General features: G+C 65.9%; 1 protein-coding gene across 2 annotated transcripts; it reads right to left on the minus strand.

Annotated features, from left to right (window-relative positions):
* Window positions 1–766: 766 nt before the first annotated feature.
* AKT1 (AKT serine/threonine kinase 1) lies at window positions 767–24,853 on the minus strand. Of its 2 annotated transcripts, XM_064486325.1 has the most exons (14): window positions 24,766–24,852; window positions 21,948–22,086; window positions 10,038–10,166; window positions 6,895–7,006; window positions 6,550–6,697; window positions 6,096–6,227; window positions 5,958–6,023; window positions 4,927–4,995; window positions 4,508–4,633; window positions 4,307–4,435; window positions 3,981–4,195; window positions 3,572–3,659; window positions 1,997–2,099; window positions 767–1,733 (listed from the first exon to the last, which is right to left on the minus strand). In XM_064486325.1, exons 2-14 carry the CDS (start codon window positions 21,991–21,993, stop codon window positions 1,654–1,656), a joined length of 1,443 nt encoding a protein of 480 aa, XP_064342395.1. In that variant the 5' UTR covers window positions 21,994–22,086; window positions 24,766–24,852; the 3' UTR covers window positions 767–1,653. The 2 variants fall into 2 exon arrangements, with proteins under 2 accessions (XP_064342395.1, XP_064342396.1); XM_064486326.1 differs by lacking the exon at window positions 5,958–6,023 and having other exon boundaries at window positions 24,766–24,853.

Consider the following 24,853-nt stretch of genomic DNA (forward strand, 5'->3'; position numbering starts at 1 on the left):
GACCCCATGCTCCTTGCCAGCACCCCCTCCAGCAGAAGAGGGGTGGCCACCCACCACAAGGAGTGCCTTTTTGTCAGGGCCAACAGTCCAGGAGCCTGGAGAGGCAGGCAGCTCCTGCCCCCTCCCCTAGGCCTGGCTGCCAGGTCCTGTGAACGTCTGGTAGTTGCATCCCTGGCCGCACCCCAGGACAGATGCGGCAGCTGGGGCTCCGCCCACCCCTCCGCGGGCACTTGGGCTGGAGCTGGGCAGCTGACTCCTCTCCACGCCCACAAGGTGGCGCCCGTCTCATGTCCCGCTGGGCTGCTCGGGCTCAGGGCGGGTCCCCCTGTCCATGTGGTCACTGTCCCAGGCTTGCTGTGCCACCCCCAGCAGGTGGCTCTTTGGGGCCTCCTTGGGGCCCAGGGCCTGGCTGTGGTGAGTCTCCACCTTGACCAGCTCTGGGTCCTGCAGGGTCCCACTCCTTCCTGTGGTCAGAGTCTGCCGGGTGGACAGAGCTGGTGGGTAGATGGCCGTGCAGTCTGGGTGGCCTCCTCAGGGGCATGAGGGTGGGGTGAAGCCAGGTGGGGACAGGGATGGCCAGGGTATCTCCCCTCCAGCGAGCCTGGACGGAGCTGGGTCGCAGGACATCTTCCCTCAAAGGCCATCCCTGAGGCCGCGGGGCGGGCCGACCCCAGCACAGGCCAGGCAGGAAGGACAGGGCGCTCCCCCACAAGCAGGCCAGCCACACGCTCCTTCACCCTTCACCTAGCAAATCAAGCCACAAAGCTGAAAAGCAATTTTTTTATTGAAGAATTTAGGGGGAAGGCTCATAATAGTAAAAATACTAAAGTTGAATATAAAAAAACGCCATGGTGCAGTGCAGCGTCTGGCCGGGAGGCACGGGGGATGCAGCGATGGCCCCTCCAGAGGGCGCTGGGGTGGGGCTGGGGTGACAGCGGGAGAGTGAAGCTTCTACAGGACAAGTGCTACCGGGGAAGCCATCGGGGAGGGCGGTCCCGACAGGACGGGGTGGACAGAGGGCTTTCTTCTAAGATGAACAACCCCCAATATGCACGTGAACAGCATGAGACACAGCAACAGATTCCACCTGGCTCCTCTCATGGGCAAGCCCCAGCCTGACCCCGTCTCAGGGCCGCCTTCCTCCAGGCTCAGCACCAGGGGCTGCCGCGCGGCCCACCCTGAGGGAGAAGGGGCCAGGCCAGCACAGCACGCCCAGGTTGCTTCTGGGGCCCCCAGGTCGGGCCCAGACAGATGCAGCCGGGGACAGCTGGCGAGGGGGACGGAGGGACTGTGGGCAGGGGGCCCACCCTGACCCCGACTGCCCGTGGCTGCAGAAGTCCTCAACAGTTCCCCACATGAATGTAATCTCTCTGAAGGTCGAGGCCACGTCTGGAGAACCGGATGAAATAAATTAAGAAAAACTGCCGACCATTCTCCCCTGGCCCTGGCTGGCCAGGGGGGACGCCACCCAAGGCAGGCAGCCCTACCCACAGCACGCAACCGGAGCGGCATGGTTCCGCCCAGACGCATCCAGAAATAAAGGGCATTAAATACAGATCACCCCCAGCGAGGCTTCCTCCCGATCCTCGGAAGCCGTCTTCCGGAGCACATGGCTGCCCATGGCAGTGTCCTGAGCGCACCCGGCTGGCCCCCTCAGGCCGTGCCGCTGGCTGAGTAGGAGAACTGGGGGAAGTGAGGCCTCCGCTCACTGTCCATGCCCTCCATGCTGTCATCTGTGGGAGGGCAGGCAGAAAGGGGGGCTCGGAACCTGGGCACCAGGGAATCCGAGGCCGACCCCAGAAGCCTAGCCTCCCCGACGCCACACAGGCTTCAGTGACCCCACGCTTGCAATGCCGGGGCAGGGGGACTGCGGCCTTCCCACCCTGATCACCACCCTCCAAAGGGAACCTTTCCACTAAAACCCTGAACACGGCAGGCTTCCCTGTGGGGAGCAGCCTCTGAGTCCTGTGGCCGGGAGAGGAGGGCCCACCCTCACCTTGGTCAGGCGGCGTGATGGTGATCATCTGGGCTGTGAACTCCTCATCAAAATACCTAGTGTCCGTCTCTGATGTGACCTGCGGCTTGAAGGGCGGACTGAGCTGCAGGAAGGGGGCCTGGGTTAGGCACCTGAGCACCTGGCCCTGGACCGGGCCCCCAGGGAGCCGAGCCCCGGGCTTGGGCCATGCGTCCCGTCTCCAGTGGAGTGTCCCCAGCCAGTACTGACGCCCCGAGAAAAGGGCAAGCAGTCACCTGCCCACAGACAGCGTTCTGGGAAGAGACTTGTGGAGGAAAGGGCAGCGGTCGGGGACCCATGCCCACGTGCCCCTGGTGAAGGGCAGGGCTGGCCGTGCTCACAGCCCCTGCAGGTGACAGGAGTTAGTGCAGCCCGGCTGCGAAGGCCCCCCACCCCAACCCCACACCCTCAGGCAGAAGGGGACAAGCCCACTTTTCTTTCTTTCTACCTTTCTTGTTTTTCTTTCTGCGTTTTTTATAAACTTCCCACAGGCCCAGGGAGCAGAAGCTAATGCCAGCCAAATAGAGGAGGGAACGCGGGGAGCAGCTGGCCAGTGCCTGCCCCAGCCAGATGGCCGGTTCTATGAGGGGGACGCTATGCCCAAGCACCGCCGTGATGGGCCCCCCAAGCCCACACGGGGCTCCTGGACCTCCTCACCCAGCTCCCCACCCGGAAGATGGGAATGCAACTGGGCCCTCTTCGGCCCACGGCCCCTCTGGGGCCTCACCCTTCAGGGATCCCATCTTCAGGGTCCCCACTGTGGCCCTGTGGCCTCCGGCAGTATTAGGCTGCGAGGCAGGACGTGAGGGCAACAGTAGAGGGATGGAGGGAGCACACAGCCTCGGGAGGAAGCAAGCCTGCCCACACCCCAGACCCCGGCCTGGGGCAGGGCTGCCCCCATGAGCCAGGAGAGCCAGCAGAGTGGGTCTTGGGTCAGCGCTAGGCAGCAGAGCCTCGAGGGCAGGGCCAGGAGGGGACAGGCCTCGGGGCAGGACCCCGGACAAGCTGAGCAGGTGGGGGTGCCCTGTCTCAGGGAGGATGGAGGCCGTGTGGCCATGTGGGGCCTGCAGGGGAGGAGAGGGCTGCAAGTGTGCTCCATGCCTTCCCAAGCCTGCAAGCCACCCCACCAGCCTGGGCTAGGCCTAGGGCTCCCAGGCCCCTCAGATGGTCAAGGATAGGGGCACAGGGGCAGGAAGCAGCTGCCTCGCTCCTGGGAGGCCTCCTCACGTGCTAGAACAGCAGGCGCTATCCCTGCTCCCGCAAGCCCAGAGGGCAGACCTGGGCCCTTCCTGCAGCAGGAAGGATCAAGGTCAGACAACTGGAGGAACTAGGAGAGCAGGGAGGCGGTGCGCTCACCCCACCAGCAGCCTTCAGCACGCAGCATTGCAGAAGGGAACCCTGGTGCCCAAGCCTCACGGGGCACGAGGTGCAGGGAGTCCACATGGAGGAACAAGGAGGGCCCTGGACAGCAGTCAGGGGACACAGGCAGGGGAGTGTGCAGGGGTGGGTGTGAGTGGCTGGATGTGTGTGTGCACAGGTGTGCACGGCCCCTCCCACCTTCTTCTCGTACACGTCCTGCCACACGATGCTGGCAAAGAAGCGGTGCTGCATGATCTCCTTGGCGTCCTCGGAGCCCCCGCCGAGCCTGTGGGGGGAGGGAGGCCACGTGACAGTGCCGCCCCCACCCCATCCCACCTGCCCCCTCACCCCGCCAGGCCTCAGGCCCCTCCTCCCACTGGCTGAGGTTGGGTGCAGCACCGGACAGCACGGCCCCCGTCCCTGGCAGGACACCGGTGGGCAGGGGCTGCTGGCAGGGCCGGGTCTCCCTGAGCAGATGAGGGGCTCCTCGGCCTGTGTCAGCCGGGACCAAGGACATCACCCCGGCCATGAGTGGGGACTGCTGGCCAGAGTCTGGGGGTGTCGGGGACGGGCCACTGGCCGCATGCCAGCCCGGGGCGGGGCTCACCGCTGCCTGGGGTCCTTCTTGAGCAGCCCCGAGAGCAGGGACTTGGCCTCGGGGCCGAGTGTGCGCGGGAATCGGATTTCCTCCATGAGGATGAGCTCGAACAGCTTCTCGTGGTCCTGGTTGTAGAAGGGCAGGCGGCCGCACATCATCTCGTACATGACCACGCCCAGCCCCCACCAGTCCACCGCCCGGCCGTAGTCGTTGTCCTCCAGCACCTGGGGGCAAGGGGCACGCTCACGGGGCGCCGCCACATGGGCGCCTGGGAGGACAGCGGGGGCGGGCGGGGGCTCGGGGCGCGGGAGTCAGGGGGACGGGCAGGCGCACACCTCGGGGGCCAGGTACTCGGGCGTCCCGCAGAAGGTCTTCATGGTGGCGCCGTCCTTGATGCCCTCCTTGCACAGCCCGAAGTCGGTGATCTTGATGTGCCCGTCCTTGTCCAGCATGAGGTTCTCCAGCTGCGGGAGGCGGCCTCCGTGTCAGCCCGCCCTCCCCGTGCCCCGGCCCCGCCACCCCAGGCCGCGCCGCACCTTGAGGTCCCGGTACACCACGTTCTTCTCCGAGTGCAGGTAGTCCAGTGCCGACACGATCTCGGCGCCATAGAAGCGCGCCCGGTCCTCGGGGAACACCCGCTCCCGGGACAGGTGGAAGAAGAGCTGCAGGACGGGAGCCTGAGCAGGGGCCCTGGGGGCCGGGCCACGGGCAGAGACCCCAGCCCAGCGCGGGGCGGGGGGGACCCTGGGGGCCAGAGCCACGGGCAGGGTCCCCAGCCCAGCACGGGGTTGGGGGGACCCTGGGGGCCGGGCCACGGGCAGAGACCCCAGCCCAGCGCGGGGTGGGGGGGACCCTGGGGGCCAGGCCACGGGCAGAGACCGCAGCCCAGTGTGGGGGCAGGGACCCTGGGGGCCAGGCTCACGGGAGGAGACCCCAGCCCAGGATGCGGCCCTACCTCACCGCCATTGGCATACTCCATGACGAAGCACAGGCGGTCATGGGTCTGGAAGGAGTACTTCAGGGCCTACGAGGGGAGCAGAGCTGGAACCGCCACCCCGCCACAGGCCAAGGCCAAGGTCTGGGGGTGAGTCAAGGTCTTGGAAGCTGGCAGGTCCCGGTGACCCTGTGAGGCTCCCCTGCAGGGCTGGCCTGGTCACTGGCCCATTCACAGAGACACGCACGAGAGACCATCTGCAGACCTCGGGCCGCGGACCCTCCCCAGCGCTCAGATCCCCTGCCACCCCTGTCCCCACAGAGACCCACACGAGGCTGGACACGGTCGGGCCAGCTGGACGTGCAGAGCTCAACGTGGCGTCTGGGACAGGACCCACTGAAGGGTGGAGGGCCTGCCAGAGCATGTCTTTTCCTCCCAGTCCAGCCGGACAGACGGAACGAAGGGCACAACGAGGCAAATGAGCGAGTCTGGGCAGCAAAGGCGCCTGCTCTCAAATACGGCAGACGTCTCTCTTGAGAAACTGTCCTAGGGGCAAGATCGCCCCAAGTGTGACCGCTTCTCTGCTCTGCCCCTGCTTTGGGCCAAGCCGTCCCTTGGAGCGAGGACACTGACCTAAGCAGAGGGGATAGCCCGTTGGGCAGCCCTGGGGACAAGACCCCGGAGGCCAGCCCCAGGTACTCGGGATCCAAGTCCTGACCCTCATCGACCCAACTGCTGACAAGCTGCTCCTACCGCCCAGGAGCAGAGCTGGCCGAGCCCAGCAGAGAGGCAGACTGATTCTTGCTAATTCCTTGCTGTTCCACACACCCTGCCTGGGCCAAGGGCCCCCAGGACAGGGACCCTGCTGGCGTGAGCCTCCAAGGGAAAGGGGTGGAAGGCTGTGCAAAGGGCTGGCATGGGGAGCTCCTGGCCCTCTGTGCACCAGCGGCAGCACACACAGCGCCCCCCCCACCGCCGGCCGGAGTTCTGAGCACGCAGGATGGCCGAGCCGCAGAGGCTGGCCCATGTGAGCCCGCCCAGGAGGGACTCACCGTCAGGAAGGGGTGCCGGGAGTTCTGGAGGACACGGTTCTCTGTGAGTGTGTGGGCCACCTCGTCCTGGAGGACAGGGCCCGGTGAGCGGCCCGCTTCCACCCGGGGCCCCCGGCCCCGCCCAGGCCCCGCCCCTACCTTGGCCACAATGACCTCCTTCTTCAAGATCTTCATGGCGTAGTAGCGGCCGGTGGCCTTCTCCTTCACCAGGATCACCTTCCCGAAGGTGCCCTTGCCTAGCAGCTTCAGGTACTCAAACTCATTCATGGTCTGAGGGCAGCAGACAGGCACCAGGTCAGGGGGCAGCGGGGCTGACAGAGGCCCGGGGCCACCACGGCTGGCCTCGGGGCTGAGCACAGGTGGGGCCCGTGGGGGTCTGGGCTCGTAGGAGATCGCAGGGCCACGTGCCCCAACTCGGAGCCCTGGGGTTTGAGGGGATGGTGGGAGTGACAGCACCTGGGCCTCCGGATCTGGTGACCCTCCCTCGCTTCGGCCTGTGCTAGAGTCAGGCAGGGTGGGGACCCAGAAGGCCGAGGTCCTCCTGCGCCAGCCCATGGGGACCCTTGACCGTGGTGAGGGGGACGGGCCTCACCACGCGGTGCTTGGGCTTGGCCAGAGAAACCTCCATGTCCTCAGCCCCCGAGTTCTCGCTGGGCGAGCCCGACCGGAAGTCCATCAGCTCCTCCTCCTGCCTCTTGAGCCCGTCGGCCACTGTCTGGATGGCGGCCGTCCACTCCTCCCTGCAAGGCGGTCAGGTAGGCCCCAGCCTCGCCCAGGTCTGGGGCCTCCCCCTCCACAGCCCCACCTCAGCGGCCCCCGCGAGGGCCTCGGGGAGACCGCTGCCCTGGAGCCTGGGCCCGCCACAGGCGCTCAGGCCCTGCAGAGGGGCCTGAGGAGGCGGGGCCCTCGGGGCTGCGAGGAGGGCGCCAGCTCCTACCGCTCCTCGGGCGTCTCCACGTGGAAGGTGCGCTCGATGACCGTGGTCCACTGGAGGCAGCGGATGATGAAGGTGTTGGGCCGTGGCCGCTCTGTCTTCATCAGCTGGCATTCTGCAGGCAGGGGGCATCCATCTGCACCAGGCCCAGCCCCTCCCGAGCCCGTCTCCAGCCCTCCCCGCCCCATCTGGGCCTCGGCTCTGAGCTGTGAGGCACTCCGTAGGGGCGTCTGGAGCTGGGTCAGGTTAACCCTCCCTGGCCCTTCCTTCGGTCTCTGGGCCCCCTGTGTACCAGGCCATGGCCCTCAACTGACTGGAGGTTAAGAGGTCCTGGGGAGGGGCCAGCAGAGAGGAGGCCTCGTGGGAAAGCAGCTCCCCCAACCTGAGTAGGAGCAGCCCACCATTTTCCCAACTACACGATGACCAGCGCCCCAACCTCCCCTGCTTGGAGCAGGGCCAGTCCCAGAATGGAGGCTGGTAGTGACTTGCCCTCCGGAGAGGCTGCCTGTCCGCCCTGGGGTCACTGGGCTGTACCCACCCCACGCTGCAGCCCAGGCCCTTGGATGCACATGGGAATATAAACAAGCTAGCACGCCTGGGAGCACATGCACACCTGGGCCGTGCACACCCAGAGAACACGCACCAGCACACACGCACCTGGGGCACACGCACACCTGGGCCGTGCACACCCAGAGAACACGCACCAGCACACATGCACCTGGGGCACACGCACACCTGGGCCGTGCACACCCAGAGAACACGCACCAGCACACACGCACCTGGGGCACACGCACACCTGGGCCGTGCACACCCAGAGAACACGCACCAGCACACACGCACCTGGGGCACACGCACACCTGGGCCGTGCACACCCAGAGAACACGCACCAGCACACACGCACCTGGGGCACACGCACACCTGGGCCGTGCACACCCAGAGAACACGCACCAGCACACACGCACCTGGGGCACACGCACACCTGGGCCGTGCACACCCAGAGAACACGCACCAGCACACACGCACCTGGGGCACACGCACACCTGGACTGTGCACACCCGTAGAACACACACCAGCATCATGCACACCTGGAGCACACGCACACCTGCTGCTGGGGAACTGTAGGGGTGCCCCAGGCCTGGAGAGAGCCTGGATTCTGGCCCAGCCTGTGTGAGGCAGGAGGGGGACGTGGGGCCAGCACAGGGGCCGCCGACATTCCAACGTCTAAGCGCTGGCAACCGCAAGGGGCCCTGGCCGGGCTCAGCCAAGTGCAAGGGAGTGAGGATCAGTCTGCCAGGCCTGGGGGCCAAGAGGGGGCTTGGGGCCCAGCCCTGTGGGGATGATGCCCTATCCACGGGGCAGGGGAGGGAGGGAAATCTTTGTGGCCAGCCTTCTGGGTCCCCAGCACCCCCTCTTTCTCAGCCCACTGGAGACACCCATCCTAGGGCCTGACTTCTCGGCCCCTCATCCCTGGATCCATCCCAAGAAGAGGCCCTGGTGCAGGAGCCCCCACCCGGCCACCTCCCTTCCCACAGGGCTCTGTTCCTCGGCCCAGAGCTCCTGCTGGCCTAAAGCCTGGTTCAAGGCCCCAGCCCCACCCACTGCTCAGGAAGGCCCTCTGGCTGGTGCCCACCCCTCCATGTGCCTCCTGAGAGCACTCCAGCCCCCCGCAATCAGCGTGGGAAACACTCCCAAGGGGCCTCACCCCCCAGCAAGGCAGCACCCGCCCTGGCCGAGCCTCCTACCCAAGCCCTGAAGCCCCAGCCCCACCAGGGAGGCCCTAGGGAAAGCCTGGCGCCTGCAGCGGGGGCTCCCACACGGCCATGAGGCAGCCAGGAACAGGGTGTCTGCCTCCTGGGCCTCCCTTCACCCCAGGGCTCCTGTTTTATCTGCTGCTTTGCTGAGACTTGAGGAGCCTGGGCTGGGGGCTCAGGGCTCATAGAAACCAGACCCTGCTAAAGCACCCCTCTGAGGGAGCCCCCCCAGTTTGGGGCCTTGTGAGGAAGGGCCCCTGCTGATCACATTAGAAGCCCTCGGGTGGGGGATGCTGGCCGTGCCCCTCCCCCTGCAGCACAGGGCCAGGCACATGGCGGCGGGGGTAGAGGGCGGCGGTGTGTGGACAGGATGGCCCCCACCCCCCACCTCTGGAAATCTGTAGCCACAGAGGCTAGAAGTTCTTCCCCGACAGCCCGAGGACAGGCCACCTCCGCTATGCCCCTTCCCAAGACCCTGGACCCAGAACCCGAGGTCTGGCGGGCTAGGGGGCTGGAGGACCTAGGCTCCCAGGGCGTTTGGCAGGGAGGGTGAGGGGCACAGGAAGGAGGAGCCTGGGGCGGAGCTGGGACTGCTCTGCCTCCCAGGCAGCAGCCTGAGGAGGGCCCGGGGGTCTGCCAGTCAGTGAGCCCATCACTCACCCGCCCACTGGGCCCGTGTCCCACAGCAGCCCCGGCTGAGCGCTGGGAACGTGGCCCAGGCTGGAAGGCCCGCCTGGTCCAGCATCCCACCAGCTGGCCTGCCTCCATGCCTGGGTCTTCCCAGCCCATGGAGAGGGTCACACCTGTTGCTCCCCCTACCCCACTACCACCTGCAGGTATGGAACGAGGCCACTTGTAACACTTTGTCTAGAAAAAGCACCAGTGTGTTGAGCATTTCAAGATACCCCAGGCCGGCAGTGCTACACTCACCCTTCCACGGGCGGGGCAGCCCCGACCCGCACCCAGTGGAGGGCGGATGCAAAGGCCCAGTGTGGGGTCTGGGGCCTCTGAGACCCAGTGCTGGGGCAACAGAGGCTCCCAGAAGCTGGGTGGCCCTTCCACACTCTCTTCCTGCCTCCTGCCCAGGGGCTTTGTGGAAAGAGGCCTAGTGGCCCCGATGGAAATGGGGCCCCCACCAGCCAGCTGCCCCAGGCCAGGCCCTCTGGCTTCCAGAGCAAGAGTGCTCAGAACAAAACGGACCTCAGCACAGAGACCCTGGCAGCAGAGCCGGCCGCTGCCCAGTCCCCAGGGAGACTCGGAGCCAGCGTGCCCAGCCTGGTCCCCGGCCGGCTGCCGGCCCCAGACAGAGGCCGGGAACCCAGCGTGGGGGCGCCCTCCACCCTGCCCACCAGCCCAGCACCCTGGTCCTGACCCGGCAGCCGTGGGCGCACTCACGTGCCACGGAGAAGTTGTTGAGGGGCGACTCGCGCTGCTCCACGTCCTGTGGCCGCTCCTTGTAGCCGGTGAAGGTGCCGTCACTCTTGAGGAGGAAGTACCGGGGCCGCCAGGTTTTGATGTACTCCCCTGAGGGCAAGCGGGCGTCAGGGGCGCGGCTGCCGGGCCCCACGCCCACCCCCATGCCCAGGGCAAACCGCAGCTGTCATGCCGGCACGGCTGCACCCAGGACGCCCTGACTCTGGGGTGCTGACCCTGATTCGCAGGGGGCGGGCCAGAAAGCAGGGCTCACTGCGTGAAAGCGTGCGCCTCTGATGGCGAGCCCACCCCACAACCTGTGCTGGCAAGGGGGTGGGCGGGCACCTGGACATGGGGGCAGGGGTGCAACTGGCGGGAGGCCGGCCCAAGCCTGAGGGTCCCCAGCAACAGTGCAGGCACCAGCTACAGCCGGGGGGCTTCAGGGCAGAGAGCACTCCCCGCCCGCCCACCATCCTGCCAAGTGGGGGCTACAGCAGTCACTGTGACAATGGCGAGTGGGCTGCCCGCCGCAGCTGGCCCCCGCCCAGAGGATGGAGCCTGGACCCAGCGGTGCGAGGGCTGGCACCACACCCAGACTGGGATGCACAGACTTGCCTGTGACACAAGCCCACCTGGAGCACGTCCCCAGGGTGGGCACGCCGGACAGAGCCCCCTGCCACCCGTGGGACGACACTCACTGCCCAGGGGCCCAGAGCACTGCCGTGGGCTCCGCAGGGAAGCCAGCTCTGGGGGGCAGCTGTGCGGTCCTGGCCCTGCATCCCACCACAGCCACCTCAGAGCCCAGGGAAGTGTCCCCCAAGTTCTGCAGCCTCAGCCGTATACAGGCGCTTGCACTTCGGCACCACGGCAGATGTCCTCTGCGATACGGCAGCGGCTGCCATTTTTCATACTGACACCCAGAAAAAATGTTTCATTTACATTTTGCCGAGCAAGGAGTTTGAACAACAACAACAACGAAGAATTTACTAATTAGGCACCCGCTCCAACAGAGGGCCACCGGGCAGCGGGCGGGGAGCAGGAAGGGGTCCCTGAGCTCCAGGCCAGGCTTTCCTGACAAGCTGGGCCCCAGACACAGGCACCTGGCAAAGGCCCCATCCCAGATGCGCCCCCTCTGTCTGCCCCACCCCCCCATGCAGGACCCAGGGCCTCTGGGGGGATGGATGACCAGGGCTCCAGCCACTACCAGCACCCCTCCCCAGGGAGCCCAGGCAGGGGTCACCACCAACACAAGGAAGACACAAGAGTCAGCCAGTCACTGGCCCCCAACCCCAACAGCATTTGGCAGGCCTCCCCCCAGTCCCGCAGAGCCCTCCAAAGCCCTGGGGACACCAGCTGGGAAGCCTGTGTGCGGCCACCTTCAGACACTGGCTCCGCACCCCAGCCCTGGACCCCTCCAGCACTCACGGGTCCCATGCAGCCTCTCGGGCACCCCTTCCTGGCCAGCACAGCCGCGGCGGGGGTGGGGGCACAAGCGGAGCGGGCTCGCTCCCACCCGCCTGCGCGCCAGTCTGGAGCTGTCGGCGCCTGATGGAGTGCCTCCCATCCTGCCAGCTGCTGCTCCCCAGGACGCTAACTGCGCGGGGAGAGTGATGAGCGCCTCGCGCCGCCCCGAAAATCCATCTTGATTCACCAACTGCTGCTGCCCCCACCGCGCCCAGCACGGCCCCCAGCACCGCACCCGCACAGGCAGTCGGCAAGCTCCGCAGGACCCGCACACCAGGCTGGGCTTAGACCCCGCTGTGGGTAAGGCTGGCAGTTCATCGGGTCCGGGACCCCCCTGGAACGGGGCCCCGCCCCCCGCCACATGACCCCGCACCGACACCCCAGGAGCCTGCCTGGGAAGGTTCTGGAGCCCAGAACCAGGGGAGGGGGCAAACACCCAACACTGTTGAGCCTGTGGGGAGGGGCCACAAGCCTGCTGGGCCCTCCGCCAGCCCCCAGACCCAGGGCCAGCCCCTCACTGTCCCCTGATGCCACCCCACATGAAGGGCACAGGAGCTGAAAGCACACTGTGGGGAGCGATGGCCGGCGGGGAAGGCAGCCTCCCTGGGGCCTCAGCCTCCCTTGGGCCTCCTCCTCAGCAGATTGGCACACGGGCCCCCAGAGGAGGAGCGGGAACCCTAGGGGGCACTGGGGAGGCCAGGGCCAAGACCCTGAGACACACAGCCCCCTTTCTTCAGCCCCTTGGACGCTCCCGCCTGCAGAGGTCCAGCCAGCTGGTCACTTGGGGGCTTCCAGCTGTGACCTGGGCCGTGGCCTGCATCTGAATGAGTTCAGGCCAGACAGGACACTGGGTGGGCAGTCAGCCCAGACAGATGGGGCCTCAGACCCTCCTCACCCCTGGAACTGGGGGTGACACAGGATGGGGGGAGGGGAGCAGGCAGCCACCCTGTGTCCCGCCACAGCTGTGCTCTGTCCTCTGGGCCATACACACCCATGGGCCAGCAAGGGGATGAAGGCAAGACAGATGCACAGTCCATGCTCAGAGTGGGAGCCGCCAAACCTCCGTCTGGGAACAGACAGAGAAGCCCAAGGCTGCCTCTCAGAAAGCTGTTCCCTAAATAGGGCTCCCCACCATTCTCCCAGGCCAGATGCTCACGCACAACTGGGGTGATCTCCCGACAGAGGCCACGTCAAAGGTCAGCAGGTACCCAGCCCCTGCCACTCCACCCAAGCTCAACCCAGTACTTCAGAAGGGCCCCCACCCACCCTGTCCCACCGGGGTGGACACTTCAGACCAGGGCCTGGAGCCCCACATCATGGCTGGTTCAGCAGGCCCCTGTGCCTGCTGCCGGAGCCTGGAGCTGGGGGCAGGCACCGGGAGGAACCTGGGTGCCCACCCCCACCTGGAGGGTCTGTCCTGGGCGGGCAGGCAGGAGGCAGCTGCTCAGCCCCTTTGGGATTCTCTCAGAAGCCCAGCCCTGGGCCAGGGTTGAGGAGGGACCCACAATGCCCCCAGTTCCTACGGCACCACACTTACCCCAGTCCTGACCAGCCACCAGCGAAGGGGACCCATGTCACCCTGAACCCTTGACCCCAAGGCCCACCCGCCTGCAGCAAGGGCTCCAGGCAAGGAAGCAGTTACCCTGGGCAGGCTCTCTGTGTCCCAGGCCTGACACATGTGAGTACCCCCTGCCAGGCGTCTCGGGGTGGGGGTGGGGGGCCTGTAAGCCCCCAGCACACAGCCCACCGGCCGCCACGCCCTGAGCTCCGTGAATACTGAGTCTCCAGCTCTCGGGGAAACTGCTGGATAAACACTTTGCCGCAGCGGTGGTGGCGGTGGCAGGCGGTGGCTGGCAGGGCGCCAGGCGGCGCCGAGCTGTTTCTCCACAGCAAAGCGAGCCCCAGCAGGCCCGGGGAGCAGGCGCCAGCTGACAGCGACGACCGCGCGGTCCCCTGCCGTCGAGACACCCATCGCTTGCCGACAGCGGCAGGGCGCCCACCTCCCTCCTCCAGCGCAGTGAGCAAGCGGCCTGCTGACGGCGGTCCATCCGCACAGGGCTGGTGCGGGCTCAGGTCATCTCAAAGCCCAGCCTGCTGGGCCTCGGCCTGTGCCCAGACCCCCGTATCCCCACGTCCCTGTCCCACCAGCAAAATGCAAGGTCACGAACAGTCGGCCAAAGCCCTGGGGCCCAGGAACCAGTGTCCAGCGTGGGGCAGGGGGCACACCAGACTCACGGCGAGCCCTGGCCTGTTGGGTGACACATGTAGCCTGCTCCTTGCTTCTCAGGACACGGCCTTTCAGAGGGCAGCACTCCCGGGGTCCTCCCCGGAAGGGCATGAACCACCAGTTTGGAAGAGAGGAGAGCAAGGGGGTGACGTGGAGGAAGACAGGGGTTCCCCCAGCACAGCCCCGAGCCTGGCTGGGCCGGCCCCATGCTGCGGACAGGCAGAGGAGGCGGGATCACCCCACCAACTGGCTCCCCAGGGCACTGAGGCCAGCGTGAAGGGCTCTCAGGTCCCAGGGAGGCATGTGGCGACCAGAGTCCCAGGTCCTGCTGCACGGGCTGGCCTTACTCCTTGACACAAACAGGACTCCTCGCAGGCCTTTGGTCCCTGCCATCAAGCTGGCAGGGCCCCAAGGCCACAGCCCAGTGCACCGGATTCTGGAGGCCGGGGATGGGCTGGGAGGGAGGGAGGGACGCCGTCGGGGGCAGCACAGCCGAAGGCCCTACGGGCTTCTCTGCTCCCTCCTGCAGCTCCAGGACAGCGCTGGCGCCAGCTTCGGGGCCTCTCACCACCTACTGCCCCCACCCACCCCCCTCAGCTGCAGCCAGCTGCAGACCACCTCGGCCTGGACATCCCTCCTGCCCAGCCATCTCTGAAAACCCTGCCCCCTCCTCGGGCACCACACAGGCCAGAAAAGAGGCCACCCAACCCTAGCCCACCACACACCTGGCCACTGCCAAGCACACTGGAGCGGTGCCCCAGGTTCCTCCTGGATCTGCTCACTTGGCTTGGTCCCCAGGGCCTTTCCTTGGTCTGCTGGGCCCCTGGCCTGCGCCCACCACCTCTAGTCTCCCTGCCCCTGGAGGCCTAGTGACCCTCACCCACATCACTGCCTATTCAGAGACACCCCAGACACGACCACTGCCCCACTGCCCAGGGGCTCCTCCCGTCCCCACCTGCTCCCCCTGCGCTGGACCCAGCGGGCTTTATCCAGCCTCCTGAGCCCCGCGTGGGTGCCTCCCTCAGCCCGTTCCTCGACTCCCTCAGCTGAGCTGGCTGCTAGGGCACCGCCTCGCCTGCCCTCTCCACCTGATGTGCACCTGGCCTCACCACTGCAGGGCTCGGGGGAGCTGGGTTTGAATGACCTGGGCTGGGTCCAGGGTCCAGGGGCAGCCACAGCGACACCTCTGCCTGCAGAGGCATCTGGGGCCTGCACTTTTAGGGGTAGGGGGGACCCAGGAGGTAAAGCGGGCAGCCTCCAGGCCTCTCAGTCCACCAGCATCCCCCCATCCGCTGGCCCCTGGGTCACGGGCTCCAGAAGAAGGGACTCCTGACACCCCCAGTCCTGGCCCAGGCCCGCGGGCAGCCCCTGCCCAAGTCCACATGGCATGCAAGTTCTGGTTTCTAGAACGTTTCCCTAGGGACACACCTCTCACAGCTGTGCCAAGAACCTAGGAGGGACCCAGCCAAACCAAGAGAAGTACCAGGGCTCCCCTGGCAGGGCAGAGGAGGGGAGCGGGCTGGAGTGAACACAGGCAGCACTGGCTCCTGGCGGGCAGGTGGGACGGCAGCCGAGCCATCCCCGTGGACACAGCCTTGGCGGAGACTCATTCCAGGGTGCAGCCTGAGGGGCCAGGACAGCCCACGGTTGCCAGCCTTACCCACACCTCCCTCCCTGCAGAAGCAAGACCCTGGCGTCTAAGTGACCCCCAGCCTCACTGAGCCAGGGCCTCCAGGGATGGGGTGGGGCTCCAAGCACTAAATCTCCCAGGAAAAAGTACACCTGCACAGGGGAGGGGACCACGGAAAGAGGGCCAGGCCAAGAGGGACCCTCCAAAGGGCCTTCCACCTCCCAGCTGCCTGCCTCATTTATTGTTCACTAACTTAGAGCCACATCCGCGGCAGGACAGCCTGGAGGTCAGCGAGGCCTGGCTCTGACAGCGCGCCCTCTCTCAGCCCCCACCGTGACACGGTGGCAGACCATCCTCCCAGTCCCCAACCCTGTCACCTCATGTCCCTGGCCACTCACCCGGACCTCACCCCCAACACCCCAGCTGAGCTCATCACAGATCCCCCAAACCCGGGCTGGCTGCATGCCCGACGCAGGGCTGGCTGTCCCCCTCCCCCAGCCCGGAGTGGAGCACCAGTCCCTCGCCCGCTGGAGGGCTCCTCCGTGAGGCTGGCCCGCTGTCGGGCTCCTACCCCTGATGGGGAAAACCAGCTGAGGCCTCTGAGCAGGCGGAACCATCAGGAGATGACGGGGCCAGAGGGCTGCGCTCCAGGGCCCGTCCAGGGATCTGTGAGCCCCAATCCAGTGCCCAGGGAATCTGAGCCCAAAGCCTGCACAGTTGGCAGCAAAGAGCCTACACCATCAACTCCAACATCACTGAAACACAAGTCTATCGTGTCCTAAGGTTAAAGAAATACGCGGAGAGCGGGAAGAGAGCAGCACGGGCGTGGCAGAGCGGAGGGCGTGGCAGAGGCAGCGAGGGCGTGGCAGAGTGGAGGGCACGCAGCTCCATGCCCGCCTGGGGCCCCAGGGCCCTCTGCCAACCCGCCCGAGGCCAGGTCCGGGCTGGGGGGCCCTTCTCGCAGGCCGCAGGGCCGGGGCGGTGTGTGATGAGGGGGCGGGAGCAGCAGCCTCCTCCACCCACAGAGACAGCCGCTGGCTCTGGTTACTGGAGGGCCCGTGGGGAGGGCGCTGGCCATGAGCCTGGCCGGGTGTGCCTGGGCAGAGGGGACGCCAGCCGCGGCGAGCCAGTCCCTCCTGCCCCCGCCTTCCCAGGGCACTTCTAGGAACTGGCCTAATGCAACCCAGCCCAGGCCTCTCCTGAGCGCTGGCAGCGGACAGGGGTCTGGGGCTGGGGCTCCAGACTCTGCCCTGGCCTTCCAGCCCCTCCGGTTCCAGGCCTCAGCTTCCCTCCTATCCAGCACACACTATGCTGCTCCCTGGGGCGGCCGGGGTGTCAGCAGAGGCCGTCCCAGGGCCACGGTGGCTGGGTGGGTCCTGTGGCCCGGGTCCCCTTCCCTCCACCTCAGGACCAGGAAGGTGGCGGGAGCACCGCCCACCAAGGCCCAGCAGGCTCAGGCCCAGGAACCCAGGGCGGGGGTGGGCAGTGACCCCTCACCCCTCAGCGCAAGGACGCCCCAACTTCCTCTTTTGTTGTTTGCTTTGAAAGGAAAACTCAACACACTCACAAAACAGGAAACCTGGCCCCACGCCAGCCGGCCAGCCTTGGCCACAGCCACACGCCACAGCCTCGTGCCACCACCAGCGGCCTCAGGAGCACCCCTCCAGAAGCAGGCTCCCTCCGTCCTGGGCACTGTTGTTCAGAGCAGGAGCCCTCAGGCCTGGCCGCCTGCACTGACCTGCCCCCGGGTAGCGCTGGACCCCTGTGGAGGCCAGTGTTGCATGAGCTGCCTCAGTAGACCGAGGGGACCCTCAGACCAAAGCCACATCCACCGCAGCACGTCCTGGACGAGACCTAAGCACCTCTCACCCGACAGCCAGGGAAACTGAGGGGCTGGAGGCCCAGGACAGCCCATCCTCCAGCCCGGGCGCAGGGAGATGGAAGCAGCCCCCCCACCAAATGGTCCTAGGGGCCCCTCACGCCAGCAGAGCAACTAGCAGCATGCACGTGCACACCCTCAACCCCGCAGGGCCTCCAGGCAGTGCGTGCTCAGAAGGGGATCAACAGACCCCCCGCAGGCCTCAGCCCCTGCTGCCGGCCCCTCTAAAGGGGAGCCAGGCTGTTCCCTCCAGGGCTCCCTGCTGTGGCACCCCAGGACTGGGGATGAGTGGAAGCCTGTGTCAGCAAGTGGAACCACCATCTCTCTATCTCAGAGCCACCTGAAGGGGCAGGTAATGCCTATGGCCGCCCCAGGAAGCAGGATCTAGCCTGGTCTGGGGGTGGGGGAGGAGCCAGGGCCCAGGAACCCACTCCCCACCAGACACCTGGGACCAGCTCAGCAGGGGTGACAAGGGCCTGCCCACTCTGGCCTGGAGCCGGGGGAGGGTGCGAGCCAGAAATGGGCTCAGGGTGGGGGGCACAGCAAGGCCTGAGATGCACCAGGCACTGGCCCCCAGAGCTCCATGGATACAGGGCCCCGCCAGGCCCGCCACTCCCAGAGGTGAAGTTAAGCTGGGACATACACACATATGTGCACACGCCGGGCAAACCTCGCAGGATCCCAGGGGCGAGAAGATCCTCACACCCACAGGCTGGCTCTCCTCCACCTGCCCCTCAACCCTGGGTTGCCAGATTGTGGCCTGGTGGCTCCTCTGCTGGTCCCTCTTGAGCCCAGGGGTGCCCCAGGGCGGCACCCTCCCCCCTACCCAGGCCCTGCTCAGCTGTGCAAGCCTGCAGTCCCTTCCTCCACCCCGGGCCCAGCATCTGGCTAGCCTCCTGCCTTCTCCCAGCCCATCTGGTCCAGCTGGCCCGTCCATGGGTTAGGGACACCCAGGAGGACAGTCACAGGCCTGGCTGGGTGGCCACTACCACACCACAGGCTCCGAGCATGGGACCCTGCACGCAGGGCTTTCCTGGTGAAGGAGCAGCTCTTTACGGGGCTGGGTGGCAGCCCAGGTGATGCACAGCCCAGCAGGCACCAGGGCAAGTGGGCAGGGACCACAGGGCCTTGGGGGCACAGATTCAGGCCTGGGTCCTTGCACACAGAACACAGTCTGCAAACCAGAGGCCTTGGGCCAAGTCCAGCCAGACTTTGACCCTGAAGGAGGGTGGATTTTATAAACTATCAACCTTTAAAAATCAGTGGAGCGCACGTAACAGACCGAATCTTTAACAATGATCTGAGCAGCACCACGTCCGCCGGCCCCAGCACCAGGGCTGGAGCAGGGCTGCCCACCACTTGGGGTGTCTGCCCACCACGCGGAACACCTGCCTGTCACGCGGGATGTCCCGCTCTCACTCAAGAAGTCCGCCCGCCTCTGGAGACACCTACTCACAGCTTGGGATGTCCACCTGCCACCCGGGACAACTGCCCCCAGTCCCTGTTGGCCTCACCCGGCCCCACCCTCCTCTTTACTACTTTCTGGGCCTTTAGCAGCCTGACCTCACTCTCCTGGGGACCAGCCCCCTGCTGGACACTCAGGGGCACTAGGGCCCGGAGGACTTGCCTGGGTCCTGCAGGTCAGCACAAGGCTGGGACCAGAGATGCCACACGGGCTGCCCAGCCGGGCTGTCCTCTGCCTCCTTGGCTGCTCTACCCCAGGGAAGTAGCCTGAGCTACTCCCAAGAGATGGGAGCCCATGTCCCCAGGGCTGGGAGGAGGAGCAGGGCCCAGGGGTCTGTCCCCCACCCCGCAACTCTCAACTTAACCCCCAGGCAGCCCCTGAAGGTACCATCACCCCTCATGTGCAGGCCCAAGGCAGGATACCAGGCAGGCGGCAGACTGGGCAGGGGCAGGCCTTTATCCCACAGCAGCCGCCCAGTATTCGGGTAAGAAGGAGCAGGAACAGCAGGGCGTGGGGGTGTGGAGTGGGGGCGCACGGGTCTGTGAGGAGCTGGGTCCTAAAGGACCGTCCTAGCTACCCCCACTCCCACTCAGAATCGGACCTCTGGCCAAAGAAGGGGCTGGGCCAACATGACCCTGCTGGCCACAGATGGGGAGGGGGGCCGAGGAGGGCTGGAGCCCTCTGCCCACTCCCCAGAGCCGCCCCCACAGAGGCTCATCTCCCTCCTCCAGCCATTCCTCCAACTCCTCCTGAGAGGAAGGGGTGGGGACACAGGCAGGGAGGCCTCTTGAGGGGAGCACGTGTGCGGAAGCATCTTCAGACCATCCACCCTCCTGCCCATTAAGTTTATCAACCCACATGTCCACCTGCCTGCGGACCAAGGCCGCCTGATCCTGCCACTGCCCCAGCCAAGAAAATGCACGCTTTCCCCGGGAAACAGCGCCACCATGTACTTCCGGCCTCACGTTGGGGTCGCCCTTGAGTTCCCCAACACCTACCCCAAACCCAGCCTTCTCCCACCCCTCTGCTCCTTCTGCCCAGTCACCCCAACGTCAGGCACGCAGGAGAGGCCCAACCACTTGTGCGGAAGAACAGACTCATATAAGGACGGAAGGAGGGACGGATGGGAGACCAGAGAGAATAAGACAGTAGTGGGGGCGGCGGGACACGTCTGCGATGCACAGGGGTCCCCAGGAACCAGGGGCCGGCGGAGGAGGGGGCATCCTTGAGGGCAGGCCTTCCACGGCAAGCAGGGCAAGCAGGGCAAGCAGTGCAGGTGGGACCCGGGGCCTAAGCCTGGAGCCAGGCACCCATCGGGGCAGGAACGTCCCCTCTTGGGCCACAAGAGGGCCAGCGCTGCCCCTGACCGGCCACCCTGCTGCACCACCCTGCCCGGGCTAGCACGAAGGCTGGAGGAAGAGCCCAGGCAGTGGGGGGCTAGGACCCTCTCTCCTGGCCTGAGACTGGGGGCTGGGCAGCAGGGCTGCACCCCGTCCCTGGGGCCTCCCACAAACCATGCCCTCTGCTCCCTCCAGCCTTCCCCCACCTCCACAGAGGAATCAATAGACTTGCCCTTGGAGAAGGACACAGTGACAGGGTGGCCGAATCAGGTTAAAATCCAGCTCCCTGGAAGCCCCACAGGGCCTAATGCCCTGTGCCCCCAGCACCTTCCAAACGTACACCCTGAGTGGCACTCTGAGATGCACCCGGGCGTCAGAGGGCACTCCCTCCTGCCCCTGGCTGCCCAGTGAGTGCCCCAGTAACTGGGACAGGGGCCCTGGCAGCCCTAAGGACCAGGCATCTCCTAGGTTGGTCCTTAATCTAACAGGCAGTCAACAAACATTTGCCAAGGATCAAGAGGTAAGGGTCCCCGGTGTGTTCTTGTGCTGCCACCAGGCAGAGAGGGGAGGATGGGGACTCAGGGAGGGGCTCCCTTATACCAAGAGGGCTATGAGATCCAGACAGAGCAAGACCTGATGGAGGGAGCTCCCAGCACAAGAAGAGGTCCTCCTGGCATCAGGAAGACGTAACCATGGGGGGAGGCTGGCAGGTGCAGGAAGTCTTGGGGGACGCCAGGCAGAGGGGCTCACCACCGACCACAGGCGCCCGCAGCCTCCTCGCTTAGGTCTCAAGGCCCAGCACACTGTCCTCCTTGCAGCTGCCAAAATGAGCACTAAACACACACAGCTGACCACATCCTCGATGCCCTGCTCCGAGCCCTCTGCAGCCCCCCTGACGTCTCATCTCCGTCACTGCTTTGCTTCCCATCGCAGCTCCTGCAGTTTCCCAGCCTGCTCTGCTGGGGAGCTCCTATGCATCCCACAAAACCCAGTCTCATGACACTCACTTTTGCCATGCCTGTCTGCTCCATCTGTGTCTCAGGTCCCCCCCACCCAACAGCCTGTGGGATCCTGAGGTGGGGAGGGGGATACCCTCCCTAGAGGGCATGCGTGAGGAGTGACTTGGCTGGTGGCTAGCCAGAGTGGGATCGCCTTGAGGGAACAGGTCTGGAGGAAGAGGAAGTTGGGGAGGGCGGGTGGTGACTGGCCAATCCCCAACCTGGAGCAGGAGGGAGTGACTTGCCCAGGGCCCCTGGCCATATGGCCCGTCCATCCCCCCAATGCTGACCCCTAAGCATCTGAGGGGAGCAGGGCAGGGGGCCATAGGCAGGGCTAGGAAGTGTGAGGCCAAGGCCCAGGTTCTCGTCCAACCAGCTCCTGGCCCAGCCCTCCCTGGGAACAGGGCCCCGTGAGTGAGGAGAGGGGAGGCCGGGTGGGCACCAGGCTCAGCCACTCTAGCACAAACACACCCTAAGCCAGGGCCCTGGCTGGTGCAGAGCCACCTACCCTCCATGGCCAGGCCTGAGGCTGGCACTGGGCCAGGCCAAGTGGCCCAGCCTTGCCCTCAGGAGCCCTCGGGCAGTGCCCCGGGCCGCCAGTGTGCCAGGCCTTGGACGGGCCCCAGTGTCCTCACCGCCTTCCAGGAAAGCGGGTGGCTCTCCCCGCCCGCAGCCCCGCCAGGCAGCCACTCTACAGGCCACATGCCACCCCAGGGCTCACATCCCTGCCCGGGAGGTCCCATGAGGCTGCGCCCTTCAGGCTGCAGGGACATTGGGCCCCGGACGCTCACCCAGACCAGTCCAGGAGCCCAGGCTGCCCACATCTCGCCACCTGAGGAGCCCAGGCAAGCTGGGGACCCCCAGCCCAGGCCACCTCACACACACTAACCTCGTTTGTGCAGCCAGCCCTCCTTCACGATGGCCACGTCATTCATGGTGCCGAGGCTCCTGTGGGCCGACACAGCCCAGACCACGCTCACACTCCTTTCAGCAGGGTCCTCCCCGAGCCCAACCACCACCTACGGCCTCTGGAAGAAGCAAAGGGAAGTGTAAGGCTGTGCTGGGCTTGGGGACACTCCTCATACCCCCAGGGGAGCCTTCAGAGACACTGCCACCCCCAGCACTGCCTTCCTGCCACAGAACCTGATAGAGTTCATGTCACTCACATGGCTCCTTAGGCCAAGGCCTCCCCTCCACCTGGGTTTCAAGTCCCCTGCAACCACCTCTCCTGGACCCCCAAGCCCTCAGAGCTCACTGTCCCCCCTTATTGCCCTCATTCCCACCTCCTGGCCTTTGTACAAATCACTCCCTCCCCAAAAAGGCCCTCCTGGTATATCCTGGCTTCCTTAACCTGCTGACCCAGCAGAAGCCAACTCTTCCAGGTAGACCCCCCTGACTGCTTCAGCCCACACCACTCAGCCTCCCCAATCCTCTGGTGAGGGTGCCCAGTTCTCCCTGTCCATGGTGTTCCTGCCCTCAGGCTGGGGTTCCCAGGTAAGACACAGGGCTCCTCCTCCCTGCCCCAGACTGGGAGAGGAGAGAAATTCAAACATGAAGAAGTCAGGGCCAGGAGTGCAGGCGGCTAGTGCAAACGAGAGCCCGGGGCCCTCCAGGGTGACATGAACCCCCCCCCATCCACCCCAAAGAAACCCCAAGCCCCTCCTAAACCACAGCGCCCCTGCCAGTCTGAATCTGGTTCATTCATTCGGCCCACATGTACCCAGTATCTTTGGTTTTGCCAGGCTCAGCACTGGGCGCTGCGGACAAAGAGAGGTTCAGATGAGCCCTGTCTGTAACGAGCACCCAGTCCAGGGTGGTTACAGACCCATAATCACAGCATTCAGGAAGCAACAAATGGGGGGGGGGGGTGCCTGCACAAATGCAGAGGCACTGGCACCGCCCTGCAGTGGCCCACCAGCAGCCTTGGACACTCTGGTCATTGATCTTGCACAGCCCTCCCCATGGCTCCGCCACTAGATGAACTCCTAGGCATCCCTCAAAACCCAGTTCCCACGTCACTGGTTCCAGGCATCCTGCGAGAGGACACTCTTCCCGTGAACAGTCCTCTGCTACCCCTCCTGATGGGCAATCCTGAGGGCAGGCCAGGAAAGACTCCTCCCTGGGACCCCCCCAGGCCAGGCAGAGACCCTGAGTACTCTGGAACAGATCCCTCTCAATGTGGGTCTTCCTACAGCTGCCTAGACACTCTCCTGCAGCCCAGCTTATTGGCCTCCTGAGGCATGGGCTGGGCATCCAGAGAAGGTCGCTGTGCACTGATGATCTTAGGCTAAATTTGGAAGGACAGGAAGACCCCACTCACTGCCCCGTGTCTGACACAAGGAGAGGAAAGATGCTCTTTGCCTGAAGAAAGTGCAGGCCCACAGGCAGGAATGGCGACACTGGAGGAAGACCCCACCAAGGACAGGGCTCTGAGCTCCACAGGGCATATAGGTACAGGGGACTCTGGTGACACTTGGGTGGGCGTGGCCTGGAGGCAGAGGGCTGGACTCAAAGACCTCTGGACTTCCCCCCACCCCGAATTGGGAGTGAGCAAGGCCTGCCGCTGACAGAGTCAGACAGCTGCCGAGAGCCCCGTATGTAAAAGTGTATCTGCGCACACACACAGGGCAGTGTGCATCTGCACAGAAATGCGCACACCAAGCCAGCGCCAGGGCTGCCTCTGGGCACAGGGCGGGAGGCACGGAGGGGCCCTCTGTTTCCCGCTGCTTCTGTACTGGGGGTGCCTGCACCATACAGGTGTACTACTGCTATTGTTACTTAAGTCACAACTTTAAAAATATAATCATCATCTATGCTCTGAAGGGGCCCTCTGCCTCTGCCTCCAAAACACTGTTTTATTATCTGTTATGTCTGGCTAGGTGGCAGGGAACCAAGCCTCCACCAGTGTACCCCGATCCTTACTTAGACCAGGGGCTCAGAACGGTCAGGGCTGGTCTGGAGCTAGGTGGGAGGGGGCCAGGAGTGAATGCCGCGGCCCGTGGCCCCAGCTCTGTCCACCACGGCCATACTTAGGAACCAGTCCCACCCACTGACAAGTTCACCAGCTGCCCCGGGATACCCCAGGTCGGGCCACAGGGCCCAGCCGCCCTCCAGGCCCCAAGCCTCTGGGGTGGGTGGAGAGCACTCCAGAACCCACCCAGGTCAGGAACCAGTTTCTGGGCCCAGGAGGGTTGTAGTCCTTTGTGGGCTGGCCTGGGCACCTAGCCACCATGTACAACTTTCTGTCTACGGGAAAACGAGGTCTCCTTCCAGGGCCCACCCACAAACTTGAACGAGGGCCGGGGCGAGCCTTTTCCTCAGCCCCCCGAGCACCTCCTGTGCGCCGCGCCCCGCTGGCCTGGCGCCCGGAGAGCCCCCGGCCGCAAGGGCGTCCCAGCCTCCGGCCCTCGGCGCCCGGCCGCACCCCTCCGCCGCGGCCCGGGCCTCGCCCGGCGGAGCCGCTTCCCCAAGGTCATGAGGGAGGCAGGGGCCGGCGGCCCGCACCCCCGGCGGCGGCCCGGCCCGCGCCCTCCCCGCCCAGGCCGCGCTCGGCCACTTCCTGCTCCCGCTCCTCCATTCCGGCTGCGCGCGGCCCGCGCCCGGGCCCCGCCGGCCGCGAACAAAGCGGCCGGGCCGCGGGGAGGAAATCCGGGCCCGGGCGGCGGGCGGCGGCGGGCAGGCGGGCAGGCGGGCGGGCGGGGACTCACCGGGCGCCGCGTCCGGCGCGAGCGCGGGCCTAGCCGGGCCGCGGCCTCCGGCGCCCGCCGCTCCGCATCCCCGCGGGCCGGCCGGCCG

Source organism: Camelus dromedarius, chromosome 5 (assembly GCF_036321535.1).
Source record: "Camelus dromedarius isolate mCamDro1 chromosome 5, mCamDro1.pat, whole genome shotgun sequence".
Taxonomy (NCBI): Eukaryota; Metazoa; Chordata; class Mammalia; order Artiodactyla; family Camelidae; genus Camelus; species Camelus dromedarius.

Coding starts and splice junctions, on each gene's coding strand:
- AKT1 (XM_064486325.1), bottom strand. CDS start 21,993: ATGAATGACGTGGCCATCGTGAAGGAGGGCTGGCTGCACAAACGAG. Junction 4,996..5,957: donor CCCGGCACCCCTTCCTGACG/GTGAGTCCCTCC, acceptor CTCCCCTCGTAG/GCCCTGAAGTACTCCTTCCA. Junction 2,100..3,571: donor AGGACGTGTACGAGAAGAAG/GTGGGAGGGGCC, acceptor CCCTTCCTGCAG/CTCAGTCCGCCCTTCAAGCC.